The sequence below is a fragment of the Tiliqua scincoides genome, chromosome 3, assembly GCF_035046505.1.
Source record: "Tiliqua scincoides isolate rTilSci1 chromosome 3, rTilSci1.hap2, whole genome shotgun sequence".
Lineage (NCBI taxonomy): Eukaryota > Metazoa > Chordata > Lepidosauria > Squamata > Scincidae > Tiliqua > Tiliqua scincoides.
In genome coordinates, this window is record NC_089823.1 from 142,254,895 (window position 1) to 142,282,060 (window position 27,166).

The window sequence follows — 27,166 nt, forward strand, 5'->3', positions numbered from 1 at the left end:
ATGTTTTCTTTTACTGTTGGTTTCCTTTTTGTCCCTCTCTCCAAAATTAATTATGTGACAGTGATGTTTACCGAGGATATTGCTTCAACAACAACAAAAAAAATCAACTCCCAGGAAAGTAATGTCCTGGGCAGTGAAGCACATCAGAGACTGTGGAAAGCCTTTGGCTTTCATCCAGCTCTATCAAATTGGACGAGTTTCCTTTTGGTTGGGTTTTTGTTCCTTTCTTTTCAGTGCTGTAAATCTTTCAGTGTTTTATGTTGTTTGTATCTGGGGGAAAACATGGAGGCTAGAGACAGGAGCACCATAGAGTTCAAAAGAAAAACAACTGTGTTTTAAGAGGAGGGGAGGGAGAGACACACACACACATGCAATTCCAGTGAGCTTTGTGCAGTGTAAGAAGTAATACTCAAATCACGTTTCAGAAATAGACTCCTTTTTCTTTTCTGTCCCCTTGATGTTATTTAAAGGCTGTCTGAAGAATTGGGTAATTACCACTTGGGCTAAATGCACTTGGTTTTCATAATTTTCTCCTAGGTCTACAAGAACCACTTGAAGGGAACTTCATACCTTTGTCAGAAGCTTCTCAATTCAAAATTTTAAAGGATATCAAAGGGTTGAACTACAGGTTATGGGAGTACAGAACTTCCCCTGGATATAGTATCCCTGTGATACAATCTCCCCCATGTCTCTGAAATGTATAGTAGCACTTACAGTCTGGTATGATCTAATCATGTCACACATATTCCTGCCTGCAGGGAATGTGCGATGTACAACTGCACAATCTGGTGGCACCATGTCACCCAGTGTGCTAGCACATATGATAGGGGAGAATTCAAGATAGGAGCATTTGCTTTACGGCAGTAGCCCCATGTCTCCAGTAACATGTAATTCCACCCTGAGCCCCTGGTTGCTTATCTTAGCCCAAACCTGCAAACTGTCCTTTGTATGATCAACGTCATACTGATTCACATCCCTCCCCCAAATGATCCTCCTATTTCTAGATGTGCTGTTTAATGTTGTCATAATTCTCCATTTTGCCATCCACAGAGAGCGAAGAGGTTTACCAGCGGCAGGTGCTGTCTATTTCCTGTATCGTCTTTGGCTTAGTCATAGTGGGCATGATCTGTGCAGCGTTCTACTTCAAAACAAAGTAAGAACCTTTGTCTAGTCTCTGTCCTGTCCTGAAGCCTTTTCATTAGTGTTTCCTTCCACTATTTTTAAAATCCATGGCATTATTCTGAACAAAGTGAACCACCAGGGATAGTTTCCTACGTATTCTTTCCTTTTGGGTCAGTGAGCAGAGGAAAAGTACATGTCCAAGTATCTCAGAAGTCTCTGTGACTGACAGCCATCCCTTCATCCACGTGCACAGGCACAGATGAATGAGGAGGGCTTGAAAAGGTTCTGTTTTGTTTCCCTGTTTTTTTATCTCCCAAAAAGAATAAGAAAGCAACATTTTTGTATGCTGTAGATCAGGGGTGTCCAAAGTTTTTGGCAGGAGGGCCACATCATCTCTCTGACACTGTGTCGGGGGCTGGAGAAAGAAAGAATTAATTTACATTTAAAATTTGAATAAATTTACTTAAGTTTACATAAATGAATATATTAAAGATGAACTTACATGAATGAATGATGGTCTTGCAATAGCTCAAGGCCTATAAAAGGCCTTGCACAAAGCAAGCCTGGCCTTTCCTTTGCTGCCACTACTGCATCACAGGCGTGAAACAGCAAGCAGTGGAGGAAGCCCTCATCCCACAGCTCACACAAAGAGGTCAAACAGTTGCCTTCACGCTAAGAGCAGTTGTGTCGGGCCAGTGTGGGCTGCAACAAATCTCTGGAGGGCCAGAGGCTCATTGGAGACTGGAGGCTTCCTGAGGGCCGCATTGAGAGGCCTCGAGGGCTGCATGTGGCCCCAGGGCCAGGGTTTGGGCACCCCTGCTGTAGATTAAGCATGCCTGAACAATTTATTAATACTTAAAAGCAATATGTGCACAGCACAGTTGTTAATGGCTGTGATTTTAAACAGGCATAACATGTGCACATGGAGGGGAGCTATTTTATGTGCTGGGACCCTGTGTAGTGGCCAGTGTTGAGCAAGGAACAAAGAGGGAGGCGAGGGTGTTGCTTTCCCATGGAGAAGGAGCATACTGTGAGGAAGAGGCAAAGATGGCTGTCCAGCCTGTGCTGCACATTGGCTTTGATTGTGTTTGGGGAGAGAAGCAGGAGAAAAAGCTGGAAAGGAGAGGAACATGGAGGGGGGAATCACCAATTCTGGGTCCCAGCTTGTAGTAGTCCTTTGATTGTAGCTGGAAGGGAGGTGGTTTTACACAACAGACAGACAGCAAGTCAGAATGAAGGTGAGGAATGAAGGCACATGAAGTTCTATGACCCAACTTTTTTACACCCATAGATTCCTCTGGGATCTTTTGTGAGATAAAATCATCAAGGAATCTTTCTTTATTGGTGGATGATCCGTGATGACTTTTCTCTGGACCTAAATGGAAGCTTCAATTGTTCTAGCACCTGTCTGAGTGTGCAGTAGCTGGCTCAAGAGGTCTGCTGGTTCAATAACATTGACTGATGCAGTTTGGCTTGATTGATTGAGTTGGTGAGGACAGCTAGGCTTAGGGATCCTTCTTTTGTTTTGTTAACAACTTGCTTTCTTGCGTCACAAAACTCATAGGATATGGCTTTTGTCACAGGGTCAAACCAGCAAGGTGTGATTGCTCATGGAATTTTGAGACAGACAAGGTTCCATTCACGTTCCATTCCATTCATCCAAGGCTTAATCAGACTAAGGGGAGGAGGTGATTGCTCTGATAAGCAAAAGTACTGTCTTTATTCTTGGCTGGTGGATCTGAGATGTTCTACCATCAATCCTAAATCAATTTTTGTCCCGGGCCATGCACCTGGGCACAACCTACAAGTGTGCACGTGCAAGTTCCTTTTGTACCTTTCGTGCCTCGAATCACAGGGTCTCATTTGTAACTGACTGGAGAGCATTCCATTTAATTCATAATGGATGTGTGGGTTGCAAGTAAATGCAAAAGATCTGGATGTTTGCATGGTTCAAATTTCATAAGAACCCGTAAGATTTGGCTATTAGAATATGCGTATAATGCTACCACACTTACTAGAGAGCAAACCCCATTGAACACAGTGGGACTTACTTCTGAGTAGATTTGCATAGGTCTGAGTTGTACGGATGGCCACCAAAAGCTTCTTCTGTAGAGCTCTCCCAGAAATTGCTTTGGAAATGAAATTTGGACTCAGTGTGATGGTTCCGACTTATTTACAGTGGTGCCTCACATAACGAAATTAATTCGTTCCGCGAGTCCTTTCGTTATGCGAGTTTTTCGTTTTGCAAAGCACGTTTTCCCATAGGAATGCATTGAAATTTAATTAATGCGTTCCTATGGGCAAGAAAAGTCAGAACAAAGTCAAATTTGGTTTACAAAGTGTTTATTAAGTGCTCTTTAAAGGCATACATACTGTACTGAGGATTTCAAAAACGGGGGGGTGCTGAGTGGGGAGCTTGAAGGCTGTAATCCTGCGCACACTTTCCTGGGAGCAAGCACAATGGGACTTACTTACATAAACTGACATGAAGATCCGCCCCTTACTAGGATGAACGGGATCATAAAATGACATGAAGATCCTCCCCTTACTAGAGTGAACGCGGTCATAAACTGACATGAAGATCCGCCCCTTACTAGGGTGAACGGGATCATAAATTGACATGAAGATCCTCCCCTTACTAGGGTGAACGGGGTCATAAACTGACATGAAGATCCTCCCCTTACTAGGGTGGACGGGATCATAAACTGACATGAAGATCTTCCCCTTAAAACAAACCGAAGCAAAAAAAAAAAATTCGTCTTGCGAAGCACGGGTCATAAAAATTCATTGTGCGAGTTACCAAACTTCGCAAAACGCTTTTGTTCTGCGAGTTTTTCGCTGCGCGGGGCATTCGTTATGCGAGGTACCACTGCATTCCCATTTCAGAGGAATCTTGTGGAAAAACAAAAGTAGATGAAATCAGCAAAATGTGGGAGATGGGTGGATTCCAGTGGATTTCACCTGAATCAAAATTTGAACTATCGGTAAATTTAAGCTCTTTCTTCTGGTGAAACACCTGAGGAATTTTTGACGAAAGCTAAAAGCATTTGTGCAAGGCCAGCAACATTTCTTGGAGCAGGTTGAAACAAATTGCACATTCTTACAATTTTCCTCTTATGGATTGTGTCTCCATAATAGCAAAATGTCTGGTGAGCACTGCAAATAGTCAAAGGATTTTCTGTATTATAACTTTACTCAAAACAAGTCCAAAGCACGCACATTCCCCTTCCCCATTCTTTTTCTATTGGCTACATTAGCCTGTAAATTCAACCCTCCTTTACCTAGCTCCGTGGTTCTCAACCTTTTAGTACCGGGAACCACTTTTTAAAATGACAATCTATCAAGACTCACAGGAAGTGATGTCATGGCCAGAAGTGACATCATCAAGCAGGAAAATTTTTTTTGAAAACCACATACGACAAAATCAAATCAAATTAAGTAAGTAAATCAAAAATTAACAATAAGTACAAGTTTAAACATTTATTTAAAATAAAGAGCAATCCTAACCCTCCCCCCCCAAGCAACTGCTGCTTAAAAAATTCCCCAAACATTCCAAAGGCTGCAGTCCTATCCACACTTACCCAGGTGTCAGCCCTATTGACTATCATTGTTAAAAGCATATGCACAGTAGCCTGTTAAAAGTTCAGATCTGTAACATTTCCCCAAATGCAATCATACCATGGTAGCATCAAAATAAAATGCACATTAAAATTAATGGGGACCCACCTGAAATTGGCTCATGACCCATCTAGTGGGTTTTGACCCACAGTTTGAGAAACATGGTCTTAATTAGAATCCAAATTATGCTAAAATGTATGCACCTTTCATCCAATAAAAATGACCTAAAATAAAACATGTGAATAATATATTGGAAGTGTCATGTAGTGCTGTTAAGTTGCATAATGTATTCAGTTATCAAAATATGCAGTTATGGGCCACAGAATCTAAAATTTCATTCATCTGAATTCCCTGAGTTCTAGCCAAAGAACTTCTTCCATTCATAAAGAAGAATGGAAGACTGGAAGTTCTATTTATGGAATGGGGGAGGGTTGACTGTTGCTATTTTCTCATCCGTCAACAGTTCCACATGCCCATCTGCTCCTGAAGGTTGAGGGACCCTCTAGAGCAAATTACAATACAACTTCCCAAGTTTGTTTATAGCATTCTGGCTTTATTGGAACTGCCGCAGTGAAAAGAGTTTTTTTTAAGGCTGTTTCTGTATTGATGCAAGGAGTGCAATTTTTCTTAATATGCTGAAATTCTATGTAACATTTCTGCTTACTGCAGTATGTAATACAGGAGATTGCTACTTTGAATTTCGACGGTCAATCCTTGAAATGTCCCATTTAATTCAAACATTCTGTTGAATGCACATTTTCCTGTTCTAGTTGGCTGCGATTGGCCTGTGTCTAGCTTGCCCAAGCTAGCTTTCATCTTGTGCTTTTCAGAGAGCAGCCCCACACCCCCAAAGCAAGTCCCATTGGGAAGTGGGGAAGCTTTAAACATAGTTTGCAACACAGCATGAATGTCTGGCACAAAGGAAGAAAATAAAAAATTGCATTGGTTATGCTTCCAATTGCCTTCAGTTTTGGCTATTCACATTACAAGCCCTGCCCTGGGATCCTTATCTCTTCTGACATAGAAAATGGCCCAGGTGGTACTTCTAAAGATATAAAAATGTTTGTATATAACGTAGCACAAGGTAACATCACTGCAAAGATGTGAGATATTCAAAATGTGATTTAAGTGTCGCTTGTGAAAGTGCCCTTTCTATGATGAACGTTATTCCCTTAGCAAGGCCATGCAGTACTTTTGTTGCTTCGTATCTTTTTCTCCCCCTCTCTTAGTTTCATCTTTCTTCCTTTCTTACATAGCGTCTGTAAACAAGAATAAATGTTTATACCATTGAAACATCTGAAGTTGTTCAAGGTAACTACGCTGGATCAAAAGGGTCTGATGAGCAGTTGTCAGGCGTGATCTAGCCAGAGTTATGTTCCGTTAATTTCAAAGAGAGACTTCGGGCCAAATCCTGTCCAATTTTCCAGCACTGATGCAGCCGTGCCAATGAGGTTTGCACTGTAACATGGGTGGTGGGGCAGTCACAGAGGCAAGGGAAAGCAAGTCACAGAAGCAAGGGAAAGTTTGTTCCCTTATTTCAAAGCTGCACTGTAGCTGCATCTGTGCTAGAGAGTTACAGCCCAATCCTATCCACACTTTCCTGGGAGTAAGCCCCATTGACACTAATGGGACTTACTGTTGAGTAGACAGCTGTTTGATAGAATTGGGTCCTTCAGTTTGTAACTTTCGCTAGAATTATGCTCACAAAAGTAACAAAGGCATGAAATAACATGAAGAAAAATATAATGCATCATTGTATGTTTTAGACCAGTAGTTCTCAACATTTTAGCACCAGGACCCACTTTTTGAATGACAATCTCTCCTGGACCCACCAGAATTATAAAATGGCTGGAAGTCACATCATCAAACAAATTAAAATAAATAAAGTAAAACAAATAAATAAGGGGAGATGAGGGGGAAGCCAGTCAGAAGTGAATAATCTCTGTGGCTGCCTGCAATAACCTCAAACCGCCTCCCCCCCCAAAAATCAGTAAGATTTTCAATCTGACTCAATGCCTAGTTCAATTTTAGTTCTTATATTTAAGCCAGTTCAGTGTGATTTGGGATGAAAGCAGTTTTAAATCTGACATGTTTTTAGTTTGGACTAGATTGAGATTCAAAGCTTTCCTCTAAACAGCATTAAAACCCTAGACTGATGAAGAGAGGAAATTAGGTTCTCCTGGGGGGGGGGGGAGAGAAACAGGGAGAAACAACCCTTTTCAATAAACTTATTAGCACAAGAACCACTGTTTAAAATGACACTCTATCAGGACCCACCTAGCTTTACATGTCTAAAAAAAAAAGAAAATTCACCTTACTGGCTCAAGCCTCATTTTACTGTACTATGAGGGGAGGGGCTGCCTTCTGGAGCACTTGTTGAGCTCCACTTGTATCGGATTGGAACCATTGTGGTGGTGGTGCATTCCCCTTTGCCTGATCTTCAACACCAGCCAAGGCATGTTTGCTTACTCATTAGTAAACAGAATGGTGGGCGCAATCCAGAGGTGCCCATGGGCCGGCGCGAGTCCCTTTCACTGGCCCAGGAGGGTCACAAACATGCCATAAGGCACGTTTGCTCCTCCTCAGGAGGAAGCCAGGCTGGTGCTCAGAGGTGCACTAGCCTGCGGAGGCTGACATAAGCCTTCGTGCCGGCTTCCTTGGCCAGGCTTGCATTGGCCTGGCTGGGCCGGCACAAGTCTCTGGGGTGGGCAGGAGGGAGGTGTTCCTGGGCTGGGGGAGGGCGGGCAGTGGGCAGCTCCAGGGGCGGGGAGCGGGAGGCCCAGCTGGGATCCAGCACTTATGCTGGATCCCAACCCTCGTTCGCTGGGAGTTTGGAGTGGCTTCATGCTGCTCTGCTCTCCTTGGACTTGCGCCACCTCAGAAGGTGGCACAAGTCCGAGAAGACTCATAGGACAAAGGTGACTTACTCAGAGGTAAGGGGAAAAGTTTCCTTTTGCCTGTTACAGCACAGGGTAGGATTACGCCCTGTGCAGCTTAATTTCACTTTTCATAGGGTTCAATACATTTGTTAGCTTGGAGGGAGGGACTTCCTTCCCAAGTGTGTTTTGAAGGTGCATTCATCGCATCAGGAACATTCTGGTGACATTGGATTCCTCACGGCCTGCCCTTTACAATGAACAAAGGCACGGTCACCTGCTCACAAGTAAATGTGCGATATGGCTCAGTTTCACTTTCCACAGGGCTCCATGCATTTTCCTTCTTTGTTATCAGTTTGCTAGTTTCAGCTTCTTGATCCACCAGTAATCAGGTCATGAACCAAGTGGGCTGCAACCCACAGTTTGAGAAACGCTGTTTTAGACCAGGGGTCTCCAAACCTTTTGGCCAGAGGGCCGCATCAAATATCTGGCGTGGTGTTGAGGGCCGGAAAAAAACTTAAATATAAAATTTAAATAAATAAATTAGAGATGGAACTTAGATGAATGAATAAATGAATGAATGGGCTCGTTCATTCAACCTCTCTGGCCCTGAACACCCTCCAGACACAATCAGAGCACAGTTCTGGTCATGTTCAATTGAGTGGGCCAGAGGCTTTCAGGGGACAAGAGGTTGACCGTGGGCCAGAAAGAGGCTTGCTGAGGGCTGCATCTGACCCTCGGGCCAGGGTTTGGAGACCCCCGTTTTAGACAATTATTTTAAAAAATGATGTCTCTATCCCTATACATCATGCGATCACATTGCACATCCCAAACAGATTCTATTTTTCCCAGATAATGCAAATCTGCTTGCATCCTTTCAAGACTCAGCTCAGCACAAATTGCACATGCACCAGTTTCAGAGCCCTTAAACCAATAAACCTGCAAACATCAAGTAACAATTATGAATGAAAGGTGTTAAGCCACACTCCAGTAGGAATGTCCAAGTACAGATTGTGGAATATAAACTGCGGGGATAGCCACTAATCCACAGGGAATGAAATGAGTTCTATATGATAGGTATATCAACAGCTATTGCCCATAACAGATAAATGGAACCACGATACTCAGAAATCGTGTATCAATAAATGCCAGCTATAGGATCATGTGTGTTTCCATATGCTGCAGTCTTTAATTAAGATTTTATGGTTTATTTTATAAATTGCCTTGGGATCCAAGGATGACAAGCAGTAATTAAATTTCTAAAATAAATAAATATGCAATATTTCCTCTTATATGGAATACGTTGATTAGCTAGTTTTCTGCTATAGAAAGGCAGTGTTCATAGAAACATAAGACTGGATAAGACCAGAAAGCAATCACATCTAACCCCTAGAAATTGGCAACACCCTCCCATCCCTTGGATTGTTGAAAAATGCCTTCCCTAAAATTTGCTATAGGTTTGGAAAGAGAGCTTAATGCTACAGCACATGCTTTGCATGCCCAAGTTAGCAGGTTAAATCAGTGGAATCTCTCTTTGCCAAGCAGCTCTGGAGCTCCCATGGATTTTGAAGGAGGAGCCTTCTTGGGGTGGTCACAGTGGCCTGCAGGAACAAGAGTGGAGCACCGAGCCAGAGGCTAGCCTACCATGCATTCACCCAGGGTGATGGCTGCTTCCGGAAGGGGCATGGCTCCACCCTCAGCCATAGAGACCAAGTGGTCGGTCAGAGGGCTATTGGGTCTTGCCCCAGTCAGCCTCCAGGAGGGATTTTTGGGGGGCACTGAACTAGGCACCAGGGCACTGAGCTAAACAGCCCAAGTACTTTAAAGGTGGGTAGAGGTGGCCCTCTGCTGGGCCAGCAGGAGATTTAATCAAGGTGAGGAGGCTGATGAGGAGCCTTTCCCAGGAGGGCAGATGGTAGTGCTCACCTTGTTGGGAGTGGCCAGCCCGCCCCATGAAAGGCAGAGCTGCCCAGGAGGAAGAGACAAAGTAAAGCAACCCCCTTCCCTGGGCCCAATCTGAAGCCTCTCTCTGGCTCTCCCTCTCCTGCATGTCCATTTTACAGTCCATGCATGGTGAACTGGCCCCAACCAAGAGACCCCCTCCAAGCCTTGAGGTTGTAGCAGCAGAAGCGGACAAAGTAGATAGGAGGAAAGGATAGTTGAGAAACCCCCATGCAGTCTGGGGTGCAAAGGGCACCTTTCTCGTGAAAGAAGCCATGAGTGAGTGGGCATAGGAGTTCGTGTTTCTTCTCAAGTGGGCAGCACAAAGCCACTCTCTCTTTCACTTAAACAGCATTAGCCTGAAATTACACTAGCAGGAAGGGAGGATCAGAATGAAGTCACAAGGGGGAGCTTGTCTGTCTCAGTTGGGAAGCAGCAGCGTGAGGTCACAATGGCCAGTCTTCCTGACTTGTTGGAGAAAGTAGTAGCATGCGATAATGGCTGTCTCACTAAAGCAGGCAGAAGCCTCTTTCTCATTGAGATGGCCAGATGTAGAGTGTGTGGGCACAGCTTCCCCTCTTTTTATAGAGGCAGGCAGCAACTAGGAGCGGGTACAGTAGCCACCGGTGGCTTTCTCGTTGAATAGGCAGCACCATGTCAGCAGGGAAACACTAAGCAATGAAAGGAGAACAGGCAAGCAGGCAGCCCCTTCGATAATGAGACTTCTCCTTACAGTGAGTAACCCAAAGGGGCTAGGACCAAAAAAGGTAGAGAGAATGGAAGTGGGCACCAGAATGTTGGCAGAATCTGCACCTGTGAAAGATATAACTAAAATGCACATAAAACACAAATAACCTCATGTATTCATATTACATTTTTTCAAATCCTTTTGACTAGATGTTTGTGAACAGCTCTCCAGATTAAGTGTAACGGTCTTGCCTCATTATCCACTGAGGTTCTGTTCCAGAACCCCTAGTGCTGCGGTTCTCAAACTCCCAGGGAGTTTGAGGACCGCAGTAAATCCTTTCAGGGGCGGGGGGGGGGGGAAGGCAGCGGAGTAGGGGGGAAGGCAGCGATGAGACCCCCAGGATCCTACAGCAGCCTCCCGGGGGTGTGGGGAGCCCTGCGCAAGAGTCTGCAGGGCTCCCCAGCCTTCTAAAAGTGAAAGTGCAGCGATCACACTCCACTTTTGGTCTTGCAGAGATGGAGCACGATCACTGCGCTTTCACTTTTTAAGACCTGGGGAGCCCTGCAGATGCTCACCAGGACTCCCTGCACCCCCAGGAGGCTGCTGCAGGGACTGGTAAGTAAACGCCAGTCCCTGCACCTCTCTTAGTGATGCGATCCTGGGGATCGCATTGCTGCCTCCCCCCTGCCCCCGAACCTTAAGGGGGCAGAGGCCAGGGCCCTCTGGCTGGGGTGTCACTATGCCCCAGTTTGAGAATCCCTGCCCTAGTGGATAAAAAAAAATCAGTGGTTACCAAATCAGTGGAAAAATAGTTTTAAAGACCCAATTCCAGATTTCTTGCTCCTCTGTTGTTGCTGCAGAATGCATTGGTATAGACGCTATACTACATTTAGCCACCAGATGGTGTGAATAATTAAATCTAATGGAATGAAATTACAGTATAATTATTTAACAGCATGAAGGTAGGAAATTGGATTTGGGTGCTTTTTTCCTTGTTACAAGGCACCTTGTTACAAGGTGGATCCTAGTATCAGGGGTGAGTCAAATCAGTGGATACCAAATCATTGGATACCACGGTGCCACCTGTACTCTTTTTCCATTTTGATGTTGAATCAGATATAACACTGAAATAGTACATCGTGTTGAACATTCATTTGGTCTAGCCACATTCATTCCTTCTTTCTGGTGTTTTTTAGCCCTTGAATGCATTTATAGTACTCCCTATGGTTTGATGCAAATAATATAATTGCACATGCAAAATAAGTTTTAGGTAGATTTCAAGGCTGTGATCCCAAGAATATTTATGGAAATTAGTTGTATTGAATTCACTGAGACGTGTTTGACTATACCAAGGAATTAGAGAACTTCTTTTCGACTTAGCAAACCACTGGCATGAATCCAAATTACTTCTGTCTCCAGAACTATGAAGAAGGAGAAGGGGCTATTTAGCATTGCCATTTTCATCTGAAATCAAGAACAATAGCAGAACACAGGAAAATATTTTTTAAAAAAATTGAAGAAAATAATAAGGTCTGCTTGTGGACACATTCAGCAAGGTTGGCTGCCAGTGTTTTCAATGCTGAACTGAGCATCAGGGCTATAGCTTTCCATGATAAATTGAGGCAACAGGCAGTCTGCTGATGAGATGTGGGGAGGCAGCCTCCTGAACCAACAGATTGGTGGGCAGAGGGAATGTGTGGGATGCCTGTGTGCCACCTTGGTTGACTGAACACCCTGCCTGAACCAGCCTTGTAGGGCACTGCACCAGCTGCAGCCATACGTTCTCATCTTCTCACTCCCATAATTGTAGAAAGGAAGCAGAAAAGGAAGTGTGTGAAGAAGATGAGTGGAAGCCTAGAGTGTCTCTTGAGATTCTTTTTTCCCCTCTTCTTTTTTCCTGATGGGGTGGGCCTCCTGGCAAAAATGTTTTGCATTGGGGCCCCCAAGTCTTAAGGCAAACTGGGTGAACTACAGTAGGTTGTTACTCAGAATTGGTTCCTTAATTCTAAGTAGGCAGACTACTGGTATCTTTCATTGGACTTGATCAAAGGCGTTTTGCAAGTGTACAAAGTACACATGGTTCTTCTTTCAGATGAAGTGTTCCAAGTTAGAAAAAAAAAAGTGTCAGGGTTATTTTACATAATAAAATTTGCTGGCTCATTATCTGTTTGCTATAACAGAGGCCATCTGTGTACCAGTTAGAATAATTGCAATAGTCTATTGTGGCTCAGGTTACAAGTCCTTGACTTGAAAAATGTTGCCTTCATTTCAGTGACACATGGGTGACAACAGTACAAGTGAATCTGATGCATTTTTTTCCTCCCTTGGCTCTACTGTTCAATTCTCAAAGCCATTTTAAACAAAATGGGGGGGGGGATCTAAAATGGAGCTGTTATGTACATGAAGAATGATAGAGAAATGACAAACTAATAAGCTCTAGTATATGTGTTGACAAAATACACAAGTATGCACATGTCATTAGATCATAGATACCTTGACTTAGAGTAGAATGGACATGACAACAAATATGTGTTTGTTGCTAAAAATGGCAGCCTTCAGTGTGTTAACTCCTCCCCTACCCATTCTATGTAGTTATGGAACTGCATTATATTATATCATCACTTTATGCTCGGGCTTCCACCTGAGAAGCAGGGATGAGGAAATGTACAACATGGAAACATTTCTATAGCTAAATACGATGGTCACAGAAGGGGGAAAAAGTTGGTTTTTGGTGTGGGCAGCAAATCTGCATTTTGTTCCTACATATGATTTCACCCTGCTTCATTTTGTCTCATGAAGTGGGGTGACCATGGCAGCTACATGTCAGTCTATTATTCAATTAATCCCTGCTCTCCCAGGAACTTCATACACCAAACCACCTAAAGAGTTATACAGGTCCAGCCTCTTTATACATGGATTTTTTATACACAGATTTGACTCAACATGAATGGCCCCTGCAAATGAGAAGGAATGTGCTGATCCCTGGAGAAGGGGAAAAATGCACCCCTTTAAAATCAGTTTTAAAAACTGAAGAGTCCTTTAACAATAGCCTCCTTAATGAGAGAGAGAGAGAAAGAGAGAGAGAGAGAGAGAGGGCAGCTGGCTGACAATCCATCAATCCTTCTCTCCCCAGTGGACCCCTCCCTTCCCCCTGAGCATGTGAAAGAAAGGTGATTGCATTGGTTCACCTTTGCATTGGTGAAGGGAGGGGCTGAGTGTAAGCTCTCAGTTCTTTGTAAGCTCTTGGAGGAGGACTGATTGATGGATTGTTTGTAAATGACTCTTACATCACAAAGGTCAGCAAGGCTATTTTTAAATCAAGGGAGCAAATAAACTTTGTTTTTTAAATTGATTTGCTATAGTGCGTTTTTTTGCCATCCACGTGAGTGCTTGGAACGGAACCCATGCGAATAATTAGTCTCAACCTATATTTAATGTTCAACCCATTATATGCAATTTTTTGTCAAAAAGATTTGAGAGAATCTTTTCAACTTTCTATAAAACTGTGACGATTCTCTGGTTGTCTCTACTATACACCATGATGGAGGAGGGACACACACGTTAAGAAGTCCTCTTAAGTATTTACTTGGGAGCAGACAGTTAAGTGTAAGCATTAAGAATGGTGTATGGAAAAGAGTGAAAGTGGGTTTTTGTTTTTCAGATTAAAGCCTGCTGTTTATGTGGCATTTTACAGATGTCACTGCACACAGTATAATTCCCCACAAAAAACCTCATAGTTCTACAGATGTTCTGCTAACATATGCAGTAAATGAGGCCTATTTGTTTTTCAAATAAAGTATCAAAATAAAGCTTTTAATTCACTGGTGACTTTTAAATAGAATCCAACTATCCCAGCTGCTTCTGGCTTTTAAACTCCCTGAAGCATTTTGTGACAATTTGTTACTGGAATGTAATCCATCATTACCCATCATTAACATAACATTGTGGGGGGAGTCTCTCTCCTCACTTGGATAAGTGATAAGTACCTGAACAGTTCTGCCAATTAGGTATAACTGGACATCCTTGTGACAAAAGTAGACCGATCAAAAGTAAAAAATACACACGCCTTTCCTTTCACTATACAAGGTACCACGTACACTGATGGCACCATATAAATAAATATTACAAATCTTACAGATTTAAGAATGTCCCACCAAATGTGCTTTGAATCTCACAGTTGCTGGCAACTCTAACTTGTGGTTGCCTAGGCTGATTGGCTCTCATACTTCCCAATCGCATTGCTTCTGCCCATGCTGAGACTGTCAGATGTGGTAACCTGGCTCTCTGCTGAACTGGCTTAAGCTAATGCAAAAGGCACACTGGTTTTTAACACTCAGTAAGCATGTCTGTCTGTCTGAATATTGTTGTAAAATCAGGTTGCAGGTTATGAGCAGCAGAGGATTGCCATTCAAGGTGGCATTGCCATGTTGGGTTGTCCCTCCTTCCCTGTTAACATGTAGGATCTCTTAACTCAGGTAAAAATGACATCACAGACTGAGTTTCTCCATCCCGCACTAGCAGTGGCCTGTGATGTTGAGTGAGGTCAGGGAAGCACTTGATATGATATGATGAGGGCACGGAGTAAGTGATCCTACACGTTACTGAGTAGAGGGGTGACACGGGAATGCCTCTTTTAACCACCTGTTTGCAATGTGTAGTTCCACTGGATGGAACTTGCCTTTGTGTAGTTATGCATTACCAGTTATTATTAATGAAAACATGGAATTATTAGAGAAGAGAAACAATAATGAGATTGGGATAAGCACCTATCATCATTGGTACACATCTGCTTCTTCTTTTTTTCCCTGCAGGAAACAAGCAAAACATATTCAGGAACAGCTGAAAGAAACCCAGAATGGGAAAACCTACAGCCTTAATGCTTCCAGCATGATGGCAAAATCAGAAACTAGGGCCCAAAGCCAAGTCCAGCTGCAAAATGTAAGTGACTTTGCCAACTTCAATCTGTAATCCCCTGTCTGAGCATTTGATGCTGATGGTTTGGGTGTTGTATCTTGTCTGTCCGTCCCTATGCCCCAGATGTGCCACTAACTTGCATCTGTGGCACTGTGGACCCCCCAAAATAGAAATCTTGTACTGCTCCCATAGAATGTGTTAAGCAATGCAAATGAAGCTTTATGCTGTTTTGTGTTGTATACTCCAGGCTTTTGATTCATTCTAGAATTTATGGGGAAACTTGAGAGGGCAATCTGGAACATATGACTTGTTGCCATGAAGAATCTGATACAGCTTCTATGAGAACCATTCAGGTTTATGCTAAAAAAATTAGGCTAAAAGAAAAGGCATGGTTCATTATATCTGTATAAAATATTCAATTATTTTTCTGCTCTGCACCAGCTGGTACAGTTTAGTGGCTTCTGCACATGAGCTGGGAAGTCGCCTATTCTAAAAGCTACACTCCCATCAGCCTCAACCCTTCATCTGCATTATGGGGAGAATAACTAGGGTTGCTAACTTTTTACTGCCTCCTAATACTGTGCCTCTGTGTGCAGTTTGATCTGCAGAAACTAGCAGGTGATAATGCTTCTGTCCCTGCTGTGATAATATCACCTGCTTATTTTTACAGACAAAGCTGCATGTAAAAGGACATGAGCAGGCCAGGCTGTTGTTGGTTGTTGGTTAGTCTTCAACCCTAATTCTAGCCTGCCTTACAGGCTAGGTTTGTAATGATTTTGGCAGTACAGGTCATGCCTTGTTATCCACTAGGGTTCTGTTCCGGAACCCCTAGTGCAGCGGTTTTCAACCACTGTGCCGCAGCACACTGGTGTACCTTGAGGCTGCTTCAGGTGTGCCGCGGGGCCAAGGAGTCAGGCACGCGTGAGAGAAGCAGCGGCTTGGAGCCTTGGGGCAGCAGGAGAAAAAGGGGCAGCTGCGAAGGGGCTTGGACGCTCCTGCTGTTGCTGGTGCCTGCCCCATGCACTGATTGGGCAGCCAGCCAGGCAGCTTGAGAACGTGGAGGGAGTTAGGCTGAGCGGTGAGAGCAGGAGGGAGTGAGAGCGAGCCAGAAGGTGGAAGCAGGTAGGAACCAGAAGCAGCTGGCTGGAAAGGATCCTGGAGAGACCCTTTTCCTTGCCTGCAATACCCCAAAGTGACCCTGCCTGCGTTGCCTCCCCTGGGAAGGCTTTGGCAGTAAGGGCACTGGGCCATAATCTGAACCACACTTTCCTAGGAGTAAGCCCCATTGACTATAATGTGCTTACTTCTGAGTAGACATACCGAGGCTTGGTTGCACTCTTTCTTGAATAAATGAGCAGGCAAGTGATGCTTTTCTTCTCCCCCACCTCCTCCCCTCCTGCACACTCATCCCCCCATCATAATAGCAATTAACCCCTCTCTGACTGCCCCTCCCCTCCCTTTTCCCCACCTTCCAAAATTCAAAACCAGTTGCCTCCCATTCTCTCTCTCTCTCTCTCTCTCTCTCTCTCTCTTCCCCCACCCCAGTGAATCCTGCACTTGTTTCAGTCACATCTCCTCGCTGTCCCTCATGGCACATTTCTCTGGTATGCTCAGTCTCATCTCTCTTTGCCAGCACCTCCTGGCATATCAGAGCACATCAATTAATAACAGTTTGAACAGACCTGCTTCAAAACATTGTTCTTCCTTTTCAGAAACTACATACACCTCCCTCTCCAAGCTGCTTGGGAATTTCTTTCATTTTCATGTAATGATCTAAGGCTGCAATCCTAACCACGCTTTCCTGAGAGTAAGCCCCATTGAACAAAATAGGATGTACTTCTGAGTAGACCTGGTTAGGATTGTGCCCTTAATTATATTTATTAAATTAATTGTAACATAATGTAGTTAAAAACTAGTAGCGTGCCTTGACAACTTTAGTGCCTTGTCAGTATGCCATGGCTGAAAAAGGTTGAAAATGGCTACCCTAGTGGATGAAAAATATCAATGAATACCAAATCAGTGGAAAAATAGCTTTAAAGACCTACTTCCAGGTTTCTTGCTCCTCTGTTGTCACCCCAGAATGCATTGGTATAGTCGCTATACCGCATTTAGCCACTAGATGGTGTGAATAATGGAATCTAATGGAATTATAAGGTGCTTTTTTCCTTGTTACAAGGCATATAAAGGTGGACCTCAGTATCAGTGGTTAGTCAAATCAGTGGATACCAAATCAGTGGATACTGAGGTCCCACCTGCAATGTACATGGTGCTTTGAATATTTGAAATTCACTCCATTGATGGATGCTAAGACGTATGTTTATTCTACTACATAGCAACATCAGCTTGAGACTGGGAGAATTATGATTGGAAAATATCGGCGCCTCCCCCCCCAATTCTTTTTCATGTTCTTCCTTCTCATTCTATCCTCTTACAATGATTGGTTTCTTCCTGAATCAAGGCAATGGGACAAAAATGCAGATGGAAATAAGTGCACATTCTGGGTACTACTCAGCATCACACAGCTTGTGAAATTAAAAGGGGAAAATATTTTTCTCTCCAGGTCTCCAGCACTGTTTTCTGTTTGTTTACAACTCTCCAAAATGTCACTGCCTCTTCTGTGAACAAATGCATCAAGGTAACAAAATTCAAGGCCTGTAAACCGGAATCCTTTCCATCTCACAGTTTGTTAAGCTCCATTTTCCTGGAGCAGATAGTTTGTTTCCCTCTCTTCTCACTTCACAAAGAAACAAGATTAATGGGATGCATTCATTATGCATTGCAATTGACTGTTTTGTAACTGAGAGTAGCTTATGACTTGAAGATTACTTTGCATAATAGTACAGGCTGTACATTTGACAGATATTGGAAGAACTTTTGCCTGGACAATTCTCTGGAACACCAAAAGCTGCTCCTGCATGACAGACTGAAAAAAGTAGTTTGTTTAAAAAACAGGTTTATTTATTTAGAATATATATATGTCCTGCCCTTTCCCCTTCCAAACAAAGGGATATCAAGGGTGGCTTACAGTGATAAAATACCATTAAAAATCCAGATAAATCTGCTTTAAAATACATACAATTACAATAAGTAAGATATTTTAAAAAAAAAAAAAAAACACCAAGGGGAGAAGAAAAACAAGAGCAGACTATCAAACCAAAGAGCAGAGAGAGTAAAATATGAGAAATTAAGGTGTGAAGGCTAACCTGAAGAAAAATATTTTTAACCCTGCTGGAAGGCCAACAGGAGAGCATAGATCTCCATGCAGCTGGGAGGTTGAACCATCATCAGAGACAGCACAAGGCATTATGATGCGCACTCTTCCCCATCTTGATTAAAAATATAGTACTAAATGAAATAATTGAGAATATGTTCATTTTTAAGCATGCCATAACATCTGTTGCCTACGGTAGGCAACTGCACCTTGCCTAATGATATAACCACCACCAACCATCATGGCATTCCTGTGGAATCCTGGGAACTGTGAAGGTACAGAGTTTCTTCGGACAAAGTTTGTAACACATACGGTAAAATTCTCAAGATTTCTTAGAGGAAAACCATATCTGTTTGCTGTATATCTATTAGTGGTCAATCATGTATCTCAAACTCTTCTTCTGAGGAAAGGAAGATTGTTTTATTGGCAATTTATTGTTTAATGGCACTGCAAGGAGACTTTAGATTGACAAGGGCCCAAGGCCACTCGGTGAGTGAGCTTCTTGGCTGATGGAGGATTGAAGTGCAGGCCAGCGACGTAGCTACTGAAAGCGTAACCCAGTACAGAGTGCAAAATAATACCCTGGAAGTGACATCACTTCTGGAAGTCACATCACACCCAGACTTTTAGGAAATGGAAAAATGGGGCAGTGGAATAGCTAAGCCATCTGCTACCTGTGATCAAAGAAACTTTGTAGCCCTCCCATGATGTAATAAAATTTAATTTATTAAGAAAATAAATAAATATGTGTAGTTAATTGGCCGTAACTTTTGATAGACTACAGATATTCCAGTGCAGTTTGTTTCATTGCCCACAGCATTAAATTACCTTTCTAATGTTTAACCAGCATGACAATACAAGCACACACACACAGCGACCTGCAAAATGGGTTACTAGCTGATTGAGCCTATCCGGAAAGTTCTTCATGCAGGGGATAAAGTTGCTTGCCCATGACAAGACAATTGCCTCAGTTCAGATGGAGACTGCATGGAGATGTAGTGTGGCCACAGTATTTAACTTCTGAGCAGTATTAAATTGTTTTCCTTAAGTCTTGTTTTTTAACAGCCAAGTGGTACTTAGCTTCAGAATAGCCCTCGTAACACAATGGTGGTATTCGTACATACCAAGGTTTTCACAGTGAAAATGTTTTCTGGTTAATCGACCATAACTTTTGATAGACCATCCCAATGCAGTTTGTCTCATTGCATTCAGCATTCGCCATTCATTGCATTCATCACCTTTCCAATGATAGATAACTTGATGGTATTACTTGTACATACCAAGGTTTTCACTATTAGGGTCAAGCTCAGCTTTTTGCTCCCCCAAAGCTTGTTGCCTGGAGCAATTGCTATCCCCTGCACTCCCTAGCTATGCCACTAGTGCAGGCAATGGGGGTGAAGAAAGGGCAGATCAGGTCCAGGAAGGGGCTGGCTTTGATGGCTGCCGAATTCTAGTCCCCTTCCTGGAATCAGTCCAATGGCTTGGGTTCACATGGACCTGTGTCAGCAAATTCACTAGCGTAGATTTGAGTAAATACCTCCCCCCCCCAATGCTGTGGAGGTCTACCCCTGTGTAGAGTAGCCATCCACAGCTGCTCCCCCCCACACACATAAGATAGTAGTCACCATTTTGGCATTGTTGCATGGGGGGTGGGAAGGGAATAGATAGGGTTGGGCTCCTAGCCATATACTTCACTCTTTCACTGAAATCAATGGGATGTAAAAATACTGTACTATAACTGGGGTTGTGTTTCCATCTACCAGCTTTGGGGTTCCCCTTTAGGTGAAACATCTAAACAATTTTAAAGGAAGAAACAGTATTGATATGGCTCTCACAGCTGCATGGTCAGAGGGTGTTTCAAGAATCTCTGAGTTCTCTCTTGATTTTGCCTAAACCAAAATCCCAATTAAATTTGGCGATTCTTCTTCAGGCTAAATATCTGAGGGAATTCAAAGCAATTTTCTTAAGACTGTCCAGTCCAGTCCTGTGGGCTCATAGCACTATGTGCTCAATGGTTGTTGTAAAAACACTTCCAGTAGATTGTGAGTAGTGCGCTGCTGAGGCACTGGAGGGAAAACCAGAGCCTTTCTGCACACATTGAAAGATTGCAGGCCACCTGCCGAGGGAGGTAGAATATTGGGAGAGGCAAGAGAGGGTGGGGGAGGATGGAACAGGGGCGTGGAAGGGGAGGGGTGGGGAGGCTGTGGGGCGTGGATTTGGCAGCGCAGACCCTTTTTCACAGCCTCCCCGTCCCTTTTCTCTCCTCCGACTTGCATCAGCTAATGAGCTGGCACAGATCCAAGGAGACCCATTGCTCAAAGGGAGGCTTATGGAAGGATAAGGCATTTAAATCCCCTTTCCCCTCTGAAGGTTTCCAATTCACCCCCACCCACCCACTGCCTGCCGCCCCCCCCAACTGGATACAGCTGCACCTTTTTGCATAGCTGCCCCAGCGGGGGTGGGGGAGGGCAAAGGATCGGATTGGGCACTATGAGATGTCTTAGTAGGGTTTTGTATACTCTGCAACTGGGATCACACACTTCACTTCTTCCTTTTACCTTGCATTTGAATGAATGTTTTTAAGGCTCTGTAGTAAATGTCTTTTCTGCATTATCATAAACATGGTTGATTTCCTTTTCTCATCACAGTGCTTATGTTCTTGTTTTCAAAATAATAACAATAAGCCCAAACAAAACTGGTCACACATGGCTTAGGTGTGCCTCTCAGCCTCTCCTATTCTGCTTATGGCCTGCATGAATATTGTTGGGGTGGAACACAAAAAAGAAATAAGATGTTTGTTGTAGCCAATGGAGGATATTACAGACCATTTAAAACCAAAGCCAATGTATTGGTGATTTTTTTTTTTTTTAAGACCAGGCAAAGTGGATCAGGTGGACAATTTAATCCGCTTTATGGGACTAGACTGATCAATACCAAAAGAAGAAGCCAGGTGGGCATTAAGGACCCTCTAGGGAAGGGTCAGAGAAAATGTTCCCCCAAAAAGTGAGGAACATTTTATTGGACCTCATTGCCATCAGTTGGTTCAATAAGTGGGGAAACGTGTTCCCCTTACGAAACTGATTTGAATGGGGAGGGGTGTTTAAACACTACCTTACCTCCATACCCAGGCAAGGTATATGCACAAACCTGGTGCTGGGGGTGTGAGAGGTTCACTTGGTTCACATTTAACCCTGTTTAACCACATTTAACCTTACAGTCCCCCTGTAAGTGTGTCAGAAGCACAATGGAGGAGGCTCTGATGGACTTCAGTCCCTCCGGTACACCCTTTGTAATTTGTTCAGCTTTGGCATTTGTTCAGCTACTGCAAAAAAAAAAAAAATTGCACTGGCCTTACACAGATACCATTTTAAATCATTTTGATCAATGAAGCCTCTGGCAACCCAGAACCATTGGTTTGCTTGTACAGAGAGGAGACTCCCTCAGAATTTTCACTTAGCACAGTGGCTTTCACACATTCTAGGGGCCCTAGACGCTGATTTATAAATGCCGAGAGGTGTGACTGTAATGGTGATTGGGCAGCAGCACTCCACCCCCTCCCCCAAGTAGCAGCTTGTTTGATGCACATCACCTAATCTGCCCTGTCAGTTTTGTGAACAATCAAAAATCGGGTCATGCCCCGCTGGTGGGTCCCAGACCCATACTTTGAGAACTACTGATTTTTCCATATTTCCTAGAGGTATTTGAAAACAGTGTTATTTTACTCAGAAGTAAGCCATTGTGTTCAGTAAGACTTAGGCCAGTCTTAGGGTGTGGTGACGTCCCAGCCAGGGAAGCTCTGTTGTTGCTCCCTTAAGGGGCGGGGTAACAGAACCTTCTGCGATTGCACCACTGCAGGGAGAAAAAGTTTTTTTATACTTACCAAGGGCAGCACAAGCCCTCTGGAGGTTGCAAGGAGCCTGTGGTCCCCTCTACAGGCCTCCCTGTGCTTCAGAAGACTGTTCAAAAATGCAATTGCTTTTTGACCTAGAAGATCCAGGTTCAAATCCCCCCTCAGTCATGAAGCTTTCTGGGTGACCTTGGGCCAGTCACTTTCTCTCAGCCTCAGCTACCTCGCAGGGTTGATGGGAGGACAAAAAGGAGGGGAGCAGCTGTGTACGCCACCCTGAGCTCTTTTGGAGGAAGGGCTATGTAAAAAAAAAAAAGGTGATGTGTGTGAATTGCGACCCACTTCCAGTTTTCATCACAAAACCAGAAGTGGGTCACAATCACATTTTTGAACAGTTCTGAGGTGCAAGGAGGCCCACAGAGGGAACCACAGGCTCCCTGCACCCTCCAGAGGGCTGCACTGTCCCTGGTAAGTAATAATAATAAAAGGTATTTATATACTGCCTTTCTGGTCATTGGATTGCTCCTTTGACTTTATTCAAAGTCACACAGTCAGGCTTTCTCTAAACCCCCAAGGGGTTTTGACAATAACGATGAGTTCTATCTTTCAAGAACTATCAACATTCCAGGTGAATTTATCACAGTCTGGTTTACATTCTGGCTGTCATCAACTTTCCCCCCCCCCCCCGACAGACAGCTCCTCTTCCCTTTCACAGAGAGGAGCTTCAAAGCCTGGCTTCTTTTGGCTCTTGTCCAAAACAACTCAGCTTGGCTTGTCAGCTCTCCAGATTTTGCTGCACACGGAAGCTTCCGGTGATCTTGAACTGCCAACCTTCAGATGATGTTCTTTGGGCTCAATCTACTCTCTAGACCAGACCTCCTGCCCTTTATAAGTATAAACAACCCTTGTTTCCCTTGGTGGTGGTGCAGTCCACAGGAGTGCCATTGTCCCTCCCCAGTCAGAACTTCCAAAACTCTACTCAAGAGTTTGGAACCTGCTGACTTTGGGCCCAATCCTAAGCTTTGCATGCCAGCTCACCACTGGTGTGCATGTTGCAAATGTGCCATAAAGTAAGTTTGTGGGCCCTAGCTCTGGTGCTCCACCAGAACTAGCCTAGTACTGGGCTAACACAGTGCGAGTGCCGGAGCTCCACCACTCAGCAGTTTGTTTGGACCGCTGAGCAGCGGAGAGGTAGATGGAGGCATTCCAGAGTGGGGGGAGGTGGAGGGAGGGTGTGGAGAGGGCAAGGAGGAGGCATTCCAGGGAAAGGGAGCGGGGCAGGAGAAAGGCGGGACGAGTGGAACTTCGCTTCACTGGATCCAGAGCCTGTGTGTCAGGCTTGGTTGCCCAACGCAGAGGCTCTTGATTCTACGCCGACCTTTGTATCACCGTAGAATCAAGTAGCCCCATTGTGGGGCTACTCAGTTTACCCGGGAGTAGGGGATGAAAGACCCCTTCTCCCAAGGAGAAGGTGGTGGTTGCCTGGAGTGCGCAGGATGTGGCGGCAGCTATTTTCAGCACCGCTGCAGCCTCGGGTACCGGGCAGCTCAGGATTGGGCTGCCCAGCTGTAATCCTGTCTTATTCACCAGAAACAAACACCTCTACCCTAAGGAGATCAGAATGCCTGATTTCAGCCATGTGGGATGCATTTAGTTGTCTATAATGGTATGAATGAGACAGAGCTGCTTCCTCTTTATTCTTAGTTTGGACTGTTCTTGTAAACCCCCCCCCCCCCCAATATCTTTGGCAGATGGTATGCATCTGGCAGAAATACCTGTTTACACATTGTGTAACATATTCAGAGTCCCTTTGGAATCTTTTTCAAGAGGCTACGTTATGTAAATATAAGAAAATGACTATAATCCTGCTACTTCCTTTTGTAGCCAGTTTTAAAATGCATTGCAAATTTGTTTTTCACTTCAGCTGGCCTCATTTATGCTTTCAGCTGTTTGCAGAACTGCAGTTAAATGCACACAAACAGCCCTAAACACACTCACTTTTTCTCACCTCTGTGCCAAGTAAAGCTCCAGCAACTTGCTTGTAAAAACCACAGGCAAGGTTGAAACAGGGGTGCTTGCTTTCAAGATATTTTGTTCCTTTGCAGCACAGTGCCTCTGACACAGTCTTACAAACTCTGTTTTCTAGTCTGGATTTTTCTTTCAAATGGCAGTGTTTCACAAATTGGTTGTAGCATCTGGACAGTCCCCTCAATTCATTACAGACTCGACTTAGAAAATTTATGTTGATTTTATGTTTGTGTTATAACAAGACGTGGAACTGATACCAGTCTTCGGGTGCAATCTTGGGTCACCCTTGTGCCGGCCCAGGAGGGTTGCAAACATGCCATGAAGCACATTTGCGCCTCCTCAGGGTGGAAGCTGTGCAGTGCACAGAGGAGCGCTGCATCCAGCCTCTGTGACAGTTTCCCCCATCAGCTGAGCTTGGCTGATGCAGTGGTCTTGGGAGGGTGGGGAGGAGGCGGGAGGGAGGCGTTCTGGGGTGGGTTGTGGGAGGTGTTATGCCAGATCCTAGCCCCCATACCCAAGCAGTGTGGAGTTGCTTCAAGCTGCTCTCTTCTCATCGAACTTATGCCGCCTCAGGAGGTGGCGCAAGTCCGAGGAGACCCATAGGTGCTGCAGTGGCTTACCTGGTAAGTTTCCCCTCACCTCCGGCTGAGCCACTTTGGCGCTATCGTGCGCTGGATACAGCGCAGACCTCCTGGCCTGCCTGTTCCAGCGCAAGATAGGATTGCCCTGTTCGTGACCTTGAGCTGCGCCTAAGATTGTAATTCTAGATACACCAACTCGGGAGTAAGCACTGTTGGACCAAGTGGGAAATACGTCTGAATAAACATGTGTAGAATTGCGCTGTAATTGTATGACATGAAAGAGTCTTATAATGAAGTTTTTATGAGGGAGAACTGGTGTGCTATCAGGGGCCAGTAGTGGCACAGCAAAGCGTGGAGGAGGGGCAGAGAAACCATTGGCAACCTTCAGTCTCGAAAGACTATGGTATCGCGCTCTGAAAGGTGGCTCTGGCACAGCGTCTAGTGTGGCTGAAAAGGCCAATTCGGGAGTGACAATCCCTTCCACACCGGGAGCAAGTGCAGTCTGTCCCTGGTCTGTCTCCCTGGCTATGGGCCTTCCTTCTTTGCCTCTTAGCCTCAGACTGTTGGCAAAGTGTCTCTTCAAACTGGGAAAGGCCATGCTGCACAGCCTGCCTCCAAGCGGGCCGCTCAGAGGCCAGGGTTTCCCACTTGTTGAGGTCCATCCCTAAGGCCTTCAGATCGAGAAGGGGCAAGGTGAATCTCATGGTGAGGGTGAACATTGTTCCATATGATAGAAATGGATAGATTTCCATATGATTTCTGAAAGAGAAATAATGGTATAGTTATTAATGTTATAAATTTATATCCCACATTTCATGTAGGGCAACCAAACTGGCTTGCAAAAATAATGTAACAGTATAAAAATCATTTAAAATATCAAGTGATACATATTTTGAAACCCATTGTTTACACACACACATGAGTGCGTGTGCACTCCCATCCTGAACGTATTTCTTCTGAAGTAAACCCTATTGATTTTTGTGGATTTAAAAGTTGATGGGAGTGAATCAGTCAAGAACTGCTTTTTATATACAGTATCTATGTTGATCGATGATAACAGAAGAAAAGGGCCTTTCCAGTAAACCCAGACTTCCAGCAATGGGGAAAAAGTGGGGCAGATGACTGGACACTAGAACCATCTGCCTCCCTTATTCAGAAGTTAACCTCTCATCTGTCAGTACTGTTTTTTTCAGATAAGGATTACATGTGATGAACAAAGGTGCTTCCTCAAATCTCTGCAAGAGATTTCTGTAGTGCTTAGATTTGTACCGCTTTACATAGCAGTAAAGAGAGTTCACATGTCTGAAAGCTTTTCTTTACAAAATAGAGATAATTTATTTGTGAAGAGAATCCTTTGCCATGACAAAGGAGCACCGCGCCTCACAATGGAAAAATAACAAACATAAAAATAATGGTGGCATAATTAGAGAGGAGGAGTTGCAAGAAAATATTGTCAAACAAGGGATGACAGCAGGTTGGGGAACAAAAAAGTATCTAGGAGATACACACTCACTCAGGAGAACAGCTTCAAAATAATAGATAAAAGGCAACCAGATTGCTATTACATTGGTATTCAAGGCTGGGTTTCTAGCTTGCCTAAGTTGAGGGCTCAATCCAATTCAATTTCCCAGTACCAGTGCAGCCAAAATGCAGCCCGATGTAAGGGAACACCACAGAATGCAACGCACACCCCCTTGGCATGGCTGCATCAGTGCTGGAAAGTTGGATAGGACTGGGCTGTGAGTTGTTCATAATCATGAATCCAGGATCTTCTCCACCCATTAAATTTTTGATTGAGCTGTTTTCCATTATCCCAGAATTACTGTCTTTGACTGGCAATAACCATGTCCCATAGGCAAAGGTCTTTGCCAATTGCACTTAGATCCAAGACCTGGAGTTGCTTGGGACCGAACTTGGAAACTTACATGTGCTATTATGAAAGGGATGCTAAGCTGCCATTTCTACTACGCTTGAGATGCACTGCCTTCCATCCATCTGTTTTCAAAGTATTCTTACAAATGAAGACACCATCCCTCTCTTCCATAAACTTGGAAGTAGAATTAACCGACATCACCCAGATCATTCCATGACAGTGTGAGGTGCAGAAACCGGCTGTGAGGCCAGTCTCCTATGTGCTAGACCATGCTGTCTCCTTTGATTTCTTTAGGACAGACAGCCTTGGGAGGTAGGAGTGGAAAATTGCTGGTGAGTGGCTGGGTAATTGTATTTGACAGTTGATTTTCTCCATGAAACTGTGAATAATTGGAAAATTTGCACAAAAGCTTATTTTTAAATGCTATCATTATTCATTAATTTATTTAGCCACATGCTTCGAAAGTG

At 44.1% G+C, this 27,166-nt stretch overlaps 1 protein-coding gene across 4 annotated transcripts in view; it reads left to right on the forward strand.

Annotated features, from left to right (window-relative positions):
• NRG3 (neuregulin 3) overlaps positions 1-27,166 on the forward strand; it is a 700,766-nt gene that overhangs the window by 653,701 nt on the left and 19,899 nt on the right. For all 4 annotated transcript variants that reach the window (XM_066620602.1, XM_066620600.1, XM_066620598.1 and 1 more), the window contains 2 exons: positions 1,051-1,153; positions 15,057-15,183. In XM_066620602.1, coding sequence (XP_066476699.1) covers positions 1,051-1,153; positions 15,057-15,183 — 230 coding nt within the window. The remainder of the gene's footprint in view (positions 1-1,050; positions 1,154-15,056; positions 15,184-27,166) is intronic.